At 44.1% G+C, this 13,032-nt stretch overlaps 1 protein-coding gene across 4 annotated transcripts in view; it reads left to right on the top strand.

Moving 5' to 3' along the window:
• The first annotated feature begins 293 nt into the window (after positions 1-293).
• Positions 294-13,032, top strand: part of hdac12 (histone deacetylase 12) — a 25,246-nt gene continuing 12,507 nt past the window's right edge. For 2 of the 4 annotated variants that reach the window (XR_009802561.1, XM_061877460.1), the window contains exons 1-4: positions 297-515; positions 599-742; positions 7,918-8,077; positions 11,942-12,135. Coding sequence is in view for 3 of the 4 variants with exons in the window: in XM_061877460.1 (XP_061733444.1) it covers positions 423-515; positions 599-742; positions 7,918-8,077; positions 11,942-12,135 (591 nt within the window). In the remaining variant the exon portion in view is untranslated. Of the gene's footprint in view, positions 516-598; positions 743-7,917; positions 8,078-11,941; positions 12,136-13,032 lie in introns of all 4 variants that reach the window. The other 2 variants (XM_061877462.1, XM_061877461.1) reach the window with 2 other exon arrangements.

The raw sequence follows: 13,032 nt of genomic DNA, 5'->3' as shown, positions 1-13,032 counted from the left end.
GCAAATTGGCTATTTCTGGCAATTTGTTGAAGTGTGTATCAAACTGGTAGCCCTTCGCATTAATCAGTACCCAAGAGGTAGCTCTTGGTTTCAAAAAGGTTGGTGACCCCAAAAAAGTATTTTTAGTTTTAAAACATATTAATCAGAAATATTTGGATGTATCAGCCTTTTTTCTATCAAGAACCTAAATGGAGTACATTTTAATTAATAGTTTACCATTTTGGTAACAAGGTTAATAAATATATATGGGAATATAGGAACATTTCTCCACCACACCAGTAGATGGCAGCAGAGGCGCAGCGGTGATCCTCGCACCACAGCAGCAACATCCGCCACAACAAACCATCGTGTACTGAGACTGTGCGATAAAGTGTGTCTAATCTCTCGGCCACATGGAATAAAGTCACCGAGAGAGAAAAAATATGACCTGGATGAATCAAACCATCTCCAAAAGAAGTCTGCGAGTGTTCGATGCAGCTGCCACCTTGTCTCAAAGATGTTTGCTCACAATACAAGTTAGCATAAACAGTCGCGTAAAGAAGCAGCGAACGCTAAACTTTAACTTTTACCTTAAAATATGTTTTTTTTCGCCTTTCAGGTCAGACAAAAGTCCAACGGGATGCCAATTGTTCATCACGGCGAGTATGTGTGCGAGCTGCCTGCGAACCACAGGTTCCCTATGGCCAAGTTTCCACGAGTGTTGCACTTTTTAATCAAGGACCAAGTCATTAGCGACAAACAGGTGGGCTGCCCTTCTGATATGTTCCTCATTATCATCAGTTTTGTCACTAACGTGCTAAATAAAATTGGCAAATGGACTATGCTCCGAGTTAAATTAAGTTGTTGTTGTTAATGATTAACGTTGTTATGAATTATGACTGCTGAAGTGATCCATAATATTGAACTGGAAACTGGTTCTCTTATGCCAAATCACTAATTTAAAGTCCAAATAACCTCATAATTTAAAAAAATACTTACTCGGAAACTGTGATTCACTTAAAGGCCTACTGAAACCCACTACTACCCACCACGCAGTCTGATAGTTTGTATATCAATGATGAAATATTAACATTGCAACTCATGCCAATACGGCCTTTTTAGTTTACTAAATTGCAATTTTAAATTTCCCGGGACTTTTTTCTTGAAAACGTCGCGTGATGATGACGTGTACGCGTGACGTCACGGGCTGTTATGAATATGAGCGCTGCACACACACGCAGCTAAAAGTCGTCTGCTTTTACAGCATAATTACACAGTATCTTGGAGATCTGTGTTGCTGAATCTTTTTGCAATTTGTTCAATTAATTCTGGAGAAGTCAAAGTAGAACAATGGCGTTTGGAAGCTTTAGCCTTTAGCCACACAAACACACTGTGATTCCTTGTTTAAAATTCACGGAGTTGAAACTTTACTATGGATCACAGCGGACATGGATCCCGACCACTTGTCAACCAGCAGGTTTCGGTGAGAAAATTGTGGTTAAAAAGTCGCCACTTACCAAATATCAGCTGAGCTTGCGCCTCCCGTACAGCTGCCGTCGACTTCCCCGAGACACTGCGCGTCAACACCCGGCCGTGGACATACACTTCCGACTATCAGGTACTGTTAAACACACTAAAACACTAGCAACACAATAGAAAGATAAGGGATTTCCCAGAATTATCCTAGTAAATGTCTCTAAATACATATGAATCCGTCTCTTTTTTTTTTTTAATAGTTTTTTTTTTTCTAGTCCGTCGCTATCAATATCCTCAAACACGAATCTTTCATCCTCGCTCAAATTCATGGGGAAATTGTCGTTTTCGCGGTCCAAATAGCTGTTTTTGTTGAGGCTCCCAGTAAAATCAATGTGAATATATGAGGAGCCGTCAACATGTGACGTCCTCTTCTGCAACTTCCGGTAGAGGCAGGGCTTTTTTCCAGTTGCGAAATTCATCGTGGATGTTCTCTACTAAATCCTTTCAGCAAAAATATGGCAATATCATTTCAGTAGGCCTTTAAAGGCCTACTGAAATGAGATGTTCTTATTCAAACGGGGATAGCAGGTCCATTCTATGTGTCATACTTGATCATTTCGCGATATTGCCATATTTTTGCCAAAAGGATTTAGTAGAGAACATCGACAATAAACTTTGCAACTTTAGGTCGCTAATAAAAAAGCCTTGCCTTTACCGGAAGTAGCAGACGATGTGCGCGTGACGTCACTGGTTGTAGGGCTCCTCACATCCTTGTATTGTTTATAATATGAGCCTCCAGCAGCAAGAGCTATTCCGACCGAGAAAGCGACAATTCCCCCATTAATTTGAGCGAGGATGAAAGATTCGTGGATGAGGATATTGAGAGTAAAGGACTAGAAAAAAAGAAAAAAAAAAGCTACTGCATATGTTATTACACACATTTACTATAATAATTCTGGAAAATCCCTTATATGCCCATTGTGTTAGTGTTTTAGTGAGATTAAATAGTACCTAAAGTCGGAGGGGTGTGGCCACGGGTACGTGTGTTGATCCAGAGGCAAGTCACCCTGCTGGAAGCTTCGCTGATGTCGCCGGTAAGAGCAAACTTATTACCACAATTTTCTCACCGAAAACTGCTGCTTGACATTTGGTCGGGATCCATGTTCGCTTGACCGCTCTGATCCATAGTAAATCTTCGCCTTTGGGAATTTTAAACAAGGAAGCCCATCTTCCGCTTATCCGAGGTCGGGTCGCGGGGGCAGCAGCCTAAGCAGGGAAGCCCAGACTTCCCTATCTCCAGCCACTTCGTCTAGCTCTTCCTGGGGGATCCCGAGGCGTTCCCAGGCCAGCCGGGAGACATAGTCTTCCCAACGTGTCCTGGGTCTTCCCCGTGGCCTCCTACCAGCTGGACGTGCCCTAAACACATCCCTAGGGAGGCGTTCGGGTGGCATCCTGACCAGATGCCCGAACCACTTCATCTGGCTCCTCTCGATGTGGAGGAGCAGCGGCTTTACGTTGAGCTCCTCCCGGATGGCAGAGCTTCTCACCCTATCTCTAAGGGAGAGCCCCGGCACCCGGCGGAGGAAACTCCTTTCGGCCGCTTGTACCCGTGATCTTATCCTTTCGGTCATGACCCAAAGCTCATGACCATAGGTGAGGATGGGAACGTAGGTCGACCGGTAAATTGAGAGCTTTGCCTTCCGGCTCAGCTCCTTCTTCACCACAACGGATCGATACAACGTCCGCATTACTGAAGACGCCGCACCGATCCGCCTGTCGATCTCACGATCCACTCTTCCCCCACTCGTGAACAAGGCTCCTAGGTACTTGAACTCCTCCACTTGGGGCAGGGTCTCCTCCCCAACCCGGAGATGGCACTCCACCCTTTTCCGGGCGAGAACCATGGACTCGGACTTGGAGGTGCTGATTCTCATTCCGGTCGCTTCACACTCGGCTGCGAACCGATCCAGTGAGAGCTGAAGATCCCGGCCAGATGAAGCCATCAGGACTACATCATCTGCAAAAAGCAGAGACCTAATCCCGTGGCCACCAAACCGGAACCCCTCAACGCCTTGGCTGCGCCTAGAAATTCTGTCCATAAAAGTTATGAACAGAATCGGTGACAAAGGACAGCCTTGGCGGAGTCCAACCCTCAATGGAAACGTGTCCGACTTACTGCCAGCAATGCGGACCAAGCTCTGACACTGATCATACAGGGAGCGGACTGCCACAATAAGACAGTCCGATACCCCATACTCTCTGAGCACTCCCCACAGGACTTCCCGAGGGACACGGTCGAATGCCTTCTCCAAGTCCACAAAGCACATGTAGACTGGTTGGGCAAACTCCCATGCACCCTCAAGAACCCTGCCGAGAGTATAGAGCTGGTCCACAGTTCCACGACCAGGACGAAAACCACACTGTTCCTCCTGAATCCGAGGTTCGACTATCCGGCGAAGCCTCCTCTCCAGTACACCTGAATAAACCTTACCGGGAAGGCTGAGGAGTGTGATCCCACGATAGTTGGAACACACACTCCGGTCCCCCTTCTTAAAGAGAGGGACCACCACCCCGGTCTGCCAATCCAGAGGTACCGCCCCCGATGTCCACGCGATGCTGCAGAGTCTTGTCAACCAAGACAGCCCCACAGCATCCAGAGCCTTAAGGAACTCCGGGCGGATCTCATCCACCCCCGGGGCCTTTTCCGCCGAGGAGCTTTTTAACTACCTCAGGAACCTCAGCCCCAGAAATAGGAGAGTCCACTACAGATTCCCCAGGCACCGCTTCCTCAAAGAAAGACGTGTTGGTGGGATTGAGGAGGTCTTCGAAGTATTCCCTCCACCGATCCACAACATCCGCAGTCGAAGTCAGCAGAACACCATCCGCACCATACACGGTGTTGATAGTGCACTGCTTCCCCTTCCTGAGGCGCCGTATGGTGGTCCAGAATCGCTTCGAAGCCGTCCGGAAGTCGTTTTCCATGGCTTCCCCGAACTCTTCCCATGTCCGAGTTTTTGCCTCCGCGACCGCTAAAGCTGCACACCGCTTGGCCCGTCGGTACCCGTCCACTGCCTCCGGAGTCCCATGAGCCAAAAGAACCCGATAGGACTCCTTCTTCAGCTTGACGGCATTTCTCACTGCTGGTGTCCACCAACGGGTTCTGGGATTACCGCCACGACAGGCACCAACAACCTTGCGGCCACAGCTCCAATCAGCCGCCTCGACAATAGAGGTTCGGAACATGGTCCACTCGGACTCAATGTCCCGCACCTCCCTCGTGACATGTTCAAAGTTCTCCCGGAGGTGTGAATTGAAACTCTCTCTGACAGGAGACTCTGCCAGACGTTCCCAGCAGACCCTCACAATGCGCTTGGGCCTGCCAGGTCTGTCCGGCATCCTCCCCCACCATCGCAGCCAACTCACCACCAGGTGGTGATCGGTAGAAAGCTCCGCCCCTCTCTTCACCCGAGTGTCCAAAACATAAGGCCGCAAATCCGATGACACAACTACAAAGTCGATCATGGAACTGCGGCCTAGGGTGTCCTGGTGCCAAGTGCACATATGGACACCCTTATGTTTGAACATGGTGTTTGTTATGGACAATCCGTGACGAGCACAAAAGTCCAATAACAAAACACCACTCGGGTTTAGATCCGGGCGACCATTCTTCCCAATCACGCCTCTCCAGGTTTCACTGTCGTTGCCACCATGAGCGTTGAAGTCTCCCAGTAGGACAAGGGAATCACCCGGAGGAGCACTTTCCAGTACTCCCTCGAGTGTGCCCAAAAAGGGTGGGTATTCTGAACTGCTGTTTGGTGCGTAAGCACAAACAACAGTCAGGACCCGTCCCCCCACCCGAAGGCGAAGGGAAGCTACCCTCTCGTCCACTGGGTTGAACTCAAACGTGCAGGCTTTGAGCCGGGGGGCAACGAGAATTGCCCCCCCAGCCCGTCGCCTCTCACTGCCGGCAATGCCAGAGTGGAAGAGAGTCCAGTCCCTCTCGAGAGAACTGGTTCCAGAGCCCTTGCTGTGCGTCGAGGTGAGTCCGACTATATCCAGCCGGAAGTTCTGTACCTCGCGCACTAGCTCAGGCTCCTTCCCCCCCAGTGAGGTGACGTTCCACGTCCCAAGAGCTAGCTTCTGTAGCCGAGGATCGGACCGCCAAGTGCCCTGCCTTCGGCTGCCGCCCAGCTCACAATGCACCCGACCTCTATGGCCCCTCCTATGAGTGGTGAGCCCATTGGAGGGATGACCCACGTTGCCGAAGAGGCAACAGGCCCGACCACCAGGCGCTCGCCATCGTGCCCCAACTCCGGGCCTGGCTCCAGAGCGGGGCCCCGATGACCCACGTCCGGGCGAGGGAAATCTGGGTTCATTTTGTTGTAATTCCATAGAAGTCTTTGAGCTGCTCTTTGTCTGATCACTCACCTAGGACCTGTTTGTCTTGGGAGACCCTACCAGGGGGCATGAAAGCCCCCAGACAACATAGCTCCTAGGATCATTGGGACACGCAAACTCCTCTACCACGGTAAGGTAGCAGCTCAGAGAGGAGCCAAAACAAGGAAGCACCGACTGTGTTTGTATGGCTAAAGGCTAAAAGCTCCCACCTCCATCTTTCTACTTTGACTTCTCCATTATTAATTGAACAAATTGCAAAAGATTCAGCAACGCATATGTCCAGAATACTGTTTAATTATGCGATTAGAGCAGACTACTTAAAGCTTGGATCGGGCTGGAAAATAATGTCCGCTACAACCCGAGACGTCAAACGCACGCGTCATCATAAGAGTCATCATACCGCGATGTTTTCAACACGACACTTCGCGGGAAATTTAAAATTGCAATTTAATAAACTAAAAAGGCCGCATTACCATGTGTTGCAATGTTAATATTTCATCATTGATATATAAACTATCAGACTGCGTGGTCGGTAGTAGTGGGTTTCAGTAAGCCTTTAAAAATATTTAATATCGAGTATCAAAATAACATTTTACATGTTTATTTGCTAGGGCTGTCGTAGTTGCCGATAAGTAGTAGTCGTCATTTTACTTCATAACCCAGGTGGATCCATATCACAGAAAAAGAAACCCATCCATCCATCCATTTCCTACCGCTTGTCCCTTTTGGGGTCACGGGATTGCGGCTGGAGCCCGTCTCAGCCGCATTCAGGCGGAAGGCGAGGAAACACCCTGGACAAGTCGCCATTTCCTCGCAGGGCCAACACAGATAGACAGACAACATTCACACTCACATTCACACACTAGGGCCAATTTAGTGTTGCCAATCAACCTATCCCCAGGCTTTGGAGGTGGGAGGAAGCCGGAATACCCGGAGGGATCCCACGCAGTCACGGGGACAATTTTTTTTTTTTCTTAGAACAATAGCATCCCAAGCGATTTAGTAACTTTTTAGCAATAAAAAGCAGACAAGTGTGGAGGACACACGGACTAAATGGCTGAGGGTGTAATGAATGAAGTTGGAAACGTAAGTGAAGTGTGACCACTTTTTCAGTCACAAATAACTTTTTTTTTTGTTTGTTTTTCCATAATACTAATATACTGTTAATGTTTAGGCACAGGGGTTAGTGCGTGTGCTTCACAATACGAAGGTCCTGGGTTCGATTCCCGGGCTCAGGATCTATCTGTGTGGAGTTTGCATGTTCTCTCCATGACTGCGTGGGTTCCCTGTGGGTACTCCAGCTTCCTCCCACCTCAAAAGACATGCACATGGGGATAGGTTGCATGGCAACACTAAATTGGCCCTAGTGTGTGAATGTTGTCTGTCTGTCTGTGTTGGCCCTGTAATGAGGTGGGGACTTGTCCAGGGTGTACCCCGACTGCAGCTGAGATAGGCTCCAGCGACTCCAAAAGGGACAAGCGGTAGAAAATGGATTGATGGATGGTTTATTACATTGTTTATAACTTTCCGTCTCAAGCTGGTCCATCGGCGAAATTGCTCCACTGTCACTCCGGGTTTTTTCCCGTAGCATCCTTTGTGGTTTAAAGTCAAGTTGTGGCTTGGTATTATTGTGTTGTGGCTTTTACAATCGTCCTGTAGCTGAAAAATGTGTTGTAATTAATATTACAACCTTGTAACATTTGCATTTGGTATGACCTTTTTCAACCACCGTGGGCATCCACCATATTTCTTTTGATGACGCCATGGGCAGACGGACTTAACATTTAACATTTTTATTATTCTTAAAGTGCTAAATTTCCTTTAAAGTCTGCCATTCTTCAATCCCATGTTTTCTTTTTTCTAGCATTGATATATTGCCTTTTTAAATCCATGTTTGATTGATACCTATCTTCCAGAAAGCCAACTAGTCGAGCACAGATTGATATTCAAGAAATTTAGGAATATAAGTCGATTCAGCAATATATTGATCAATCGTCATACCCCTAATATTGGACGAACTGGAAACTGTTTTTCTCTTACTTTCCAAGTTTTCTCCCACAGTAGGTGTGGACGCCTGAAATGGCCTCCTTGGATTTGCTGCGTGGCGTCCACACTGACGACTACCTGGAAAAGTTCATAAACGGCAAGGTCTGCGAGCGGGACCAAAGGAGGACGGGATTCCCTTGGAGTGAAGGTCTTGTGAGGCGCTGTCGATACGAAACAGGTCGAAAAACAAGACAAACTAAAAAACTATACAAGCTTAGTTCAAAAGTAGGAATTACGTTCACAACACTTATCTTCCCAAGGCATTAACTACTGTGTTTAAATTAGGCAGCAGAAGTTGAAGTTTGCAACAAAACTCAATTGCACAAGATAACTGTCACAAGTAGGGATGGGTACTTTTCACATTTGTACTGATACAAAGTGATCGGCAAGCTACTTGGAAAATGTAGTAAGCTAAGCTCGATTCAATGTAGCTACAGGGGAATTGTAGCAAGCAACACTACCATACCATACCAACTTTATTTATAAAGCCTTTTAAAAACAACTACAGTTGAAAAACAAAGGGCTGTACACCACAGAGAAATACAGGCAAAGGACAGACTAAAATATAACATTTACAACCGAGGTAAAATACACACACACACACACACACACACATATATATATATATATACATATATATATATGTATGTGTGTGTGTGTAGATACAAATCTACATGTATATACAGCATGTAGATATATATGTATATGTATGTACGTACGTGCATACATATGCACGTAGAAAAAGCAAATACAAATGATCTTTAGAGCAATTTGTTCGATAAAAAAGTAGTTAAAAAGTAAAAAACAGTTTTAAACACTTCAAAGTCTCATGCCGGGTTAAAAGCCAGTGAGTAAAAATGGGTTTTAAGAAGGGTCCTAAAGGTAGCCAAAGAAGGGGCTTGTGTAACTTGGAGGGGGAGATTGTTCCAGAGTTTGGGACCCGCAACAGAAAAGGCCCTGTCCCTCTAAGCTTGTGCTTTGATTTTGGTATCTCCAGGAGCAGCTGATCAGCTGACCTGAGGGACCGGGTGGGGGCATAGAGGTGGAGCAGTTCAGAAAACTAAGGTGGGGCAAGACCATGTAAGGATTTAAAAACAAGTAAAATGATTTTAAAATGGACTCTTGCAGACAGCCAGTGAAGTGAGGCTATAACAGGAGTAATGTGCTCACTTTTTCTTGTGCTTGTTAAAAGTCGGGCAGCTGCATTTTGGACCAGCTGCAGACGTAAAAGGGAGGATTGACGAAGTCCAAAATACAAAGAGTTACAGTAACCCAGCCGACATTTGATAAAGGCATGGATTACTGTCTGCAACTGTTGCCTGGAAAGAAGGTTTTTAACCTTAGCCAGCTGATGTAAATGAAAAACGCTGGCTTTCACCACTGTGCCAATCTAACGGTCCAATTTAAGATCACTACCAATACAAAAGCCCAGGTTTCGTATTGACGAAACCTGGCAAGCAAAACGACAGAAGTAGCTTGCTAAATATAACTGCATTTATATCTAGCGGGACACGTGTATAATATCAATGTTAATGTAAGGGAGCGTGTACAAATGGGCCAAATAAGGGTCCATTACTATTAACTAACTGCCATTTAGTCATCTCCATTAGTCCCCACACCTCACTGTATGTATTTTTTTTAGTTTGCCTTTTCTTTGGCAAACTAAATAGGAAAAAAAAAATAGCATCTATCTATATCTTCACACAAAAAGCAATGACTTGCGCGTTGTTTGGGACAGTTGATAATGGTCATGTGCAGTAAAACTTTTCATGAGCTCAACTCACCTTAGTGTGTTCCTAACTTTGTGTTACATGTCTTTAGATGAAGAGAGCAGTTATGATTTTAGTTTGCAGAGTAAACCACTAAAAACAAATGTTTTGTGCATTTTTTTCCTCAAAAAAGGTACATTTCTTTAAATATGGCAAAGGACGCGCATTATTATGAGTTTCCTGGACGCCGTCTTCATCACTGAAGGAAAACTTTAATTTGCAGAACAGAATCCCTCTGCCATTTTCAACTGTTTCTTTTTTGCTTGAAGCGTCCCTCTGTCTCTTGACTCCCTCGTCGTCGTGTGACATAAGTGCGTGTCTGTTATGATTTTGCTTACTAGTTTTGATGACCCGAATTATCTTGCCTCTGATTGGCCAGTCCGTAATGTTTTGCCCTAACCGTAGCCAATTGTCACTCATCAAACGAACACCAACCAATCATCATGGATTTTCTCCGTATGTATGGATGCTCTCATTTATCCAGGTCATTGTATTGTATATTGTTTTGGCCTTGATTAGCAGTCCATTTTCTCTTTTTGTAACTTGTAGCTTTGATGTAAGCTATCTCGCTAACTGGGTTTCAAAGTAGCTAAGTTACAGGAAAAGCTACTTGTTAAAAAAAAGTAGCTAAATTACCATCAAGGTACTGGAAAAGTTAGTTAACCTTAGCTACATGTAGCTTGTTACTGCTCATCACTGCTGATAGTGTACAATTTCGTAGTACCTGGGAGTTTATACAGGTACACAATGATACCCATTTTCGGTACTTTTGTTCATGCGAAAATAAATGTTAATAATAATAAAATCTCCTTTTTAAAATGTTACCTTTTACACGAAGCTGATAATAACTGTGCTGTCCAGTTCTATCTTGTTGTCATACACTTTTGACCTTCATTTGCAAGTGTTACCTCGTTAAGTGTTTTCTGGCTATGTGGCTTCCACACTTGGAAAAAAAGGAAGGACTTCTACTTGACTGGTGTCCACTCGATAATTTATTTGTTGATTAAAGGTGTAAGGACGGTAGGGCTGTGGGCATATAAATGATATAGACATACAAATTAAAAACCTAAAAAACAAGAATCAAAGACAAGTGTTAAAATTAATATATATCAAGTCTTTTAAGTAAAGTGAATTTTAAGCCATAACAGGATTTTACTAAAATGTATTTTAAAGTAGAATATTTTTGCACAGTTCATAAAGATTTAAACAAAAAAGCATGCATGACCTCCATAAAATGCATATAAAAGCAGGTTGGCAAACTACTTCAACACAAGACCAATCTTTTAAATGAACCGAAATAAAGGGGACCCACCTTGCAAAAACAACAAACTTTTTACCTGTTTTTGTGTATTTGGGATCTGCCTATGCCCCAAAAATGTGAAATCAAACCATGGTGGAAATATTTATAAAACAATTTTCGTCCGATCAAGCTGTTGGAAAAAAAAATTACATGGCTGACTAAGAGAAGACGCAGTGGAGTGGAGGCACGTAAATAAGAAAATGGCGCATCCTGAAGAGACGGTCAGAAAGCGGCTTGAAGATGGTCTGTAAAACATAATCTGTGCAACATTTTGACCAAACAACCACTGTTACATGTTATGTAGACCACAAGGAATTGTTGTAAATGTAGAAAATATCATATTATGACCCCATTAAATATACTTTTATCACTGTTTTAGTAATGTCAATATATCTATGTTAATAACATTTAATCGAGATTGTTGTAATTTTCTTTATCGGCTTGGAAAATTACATTATTACAGAAAAGTAGTCCGCTAAAAATATGCCTGTCTTCCTGCCAAGTGTTTGAACCGTGCAACCGTATGTGACACCACGTGTGACAAAACGTGGTACTGTTTTATTTTACATTAATTTGGTGAATTGGTACCCAGGGGTACTGACAGAATTTGGCTGGTACCTATAAAAGTACCTAATTTGGTACCCATCCCTCGTCACAACACATTTATTATTTGAGAAATATATGGAAAAAGCTATTGTAAAAAAGCTAGAGTGCTGCTACTGATGTGTGTTCCACCATAGTGTTGCTTCTGTAGATATTTCTTGTTTAAAATGCTTCCTGATTTAATTTCCTCAGTAGACTGTTTATGCATCAATGTAGTCGGGCCTGAAATAACTACTCTACGTCATGAAACCTGTCTACTATCTCAAGGCAATGCCTCTACACTATTTATAATTCACAGTTACAACTAAATTGCACAATATTGATGACATTATGAACACGTCTACATATATTTACCTTTTGTTCCCCACAGGTGGGACCGTGCTGGCGGCCAAGCTGGCTCTGCAGCGAGGTCTGGCCTGCAGCACGGGCGGCGGGACCCATCACGCCTTTCCCAGCTACGGTTCTGGGTTCTGTCTACTCAATGACCTGGCGGTGGCAGCACGGCACCTGGTGAGCGGCTCTTCGTGGAAGAAGGTTCTCATTGTGGATCTGGACGTGCACCAGGTAGAGTCCTCAAAATGCTTGGACAAACAGCCTTTACACGTACAAGGACTTACATATGTGGGCAACAGAAAATAGCCTTTTTTGAACACAAAATTAAGATTCTGGAGAACTAAATGTACTAGATTTAATTGTCCTTATTTTGTGCTTATTTAGTTGTCCTGCATTTTAATGATTGTCTATCACAATCATTATGAAAGACAAGAACACACGTCTTTTTATTTTATTTGTTAGGATAGGCTCCAGCACCCCCCGTGATCCCGAACGGGAGCAGTTGGTAGAAAATGGATGGATGGATGGGTGGATTTTAAAGATGATAAACGCTTGGAAGATGTTGCTAATGGGAGCCACAGTTGTAGCCTTCAAAACTTTCTAAAACAACTTCTCAACGTTATGTATACACATTGCAAGTATATATATATATATATATACAGTGGGGCAAAAAAGTATTTAGTCAGCCACCGATTGTGCAAGTTCTCCCACTTAAAATGATGACAGGTCTGTAATTTTCATTATAGGTACACTTCAACTGTGAGAGACAGAATGTGAAAAAAAAATCTAGGAATTCACATTGTAGGAATTTTAAAGAATGTATTTGTAAATTATGGTGAAAATAAGTATTTAGTCATTTCAAACAAGGAAGATCTCTGGCTCTCACAGACCTGTAACTTCTTCTTTAAGAAGCTCTTCTGTCCTCCACTCGTTACCTGTATTAATGGTCAGTACGGATTGCTGTCCTATTGCAGTGTCGTGCATTACAAACTCAAGTGTTTCGTGCTCGCGTAGCACGCTGATGTGTTACAACGCTAAAAAATAGTTCCTCAGTGTTCGCTTTTACAATAACAATGTTGCGACAGTTTGTTTATTATACAGTTTACCGAACGTAATTGAAGTATTGGT

This window comes from Nerophis ophidion, linkage group LG18 (assembly GCF_033978795.1).
Source record: "Nerophis ophidion isolate RoL-2023_Sa linkage group LG18, RoL_Noph_v1.0, whole genome shotgun sequence".
Taxonomy (NCBI): domain Eukaryota; kingdom Metazoa; phylum Chordata; class Actinopteri; order Syngnathiformes; family Syngnathidae; genus Nerophis; species Nerophis ophidion.
This window is presented reverse-complemented; position numbering and strand designations above follow the sequence as displayed.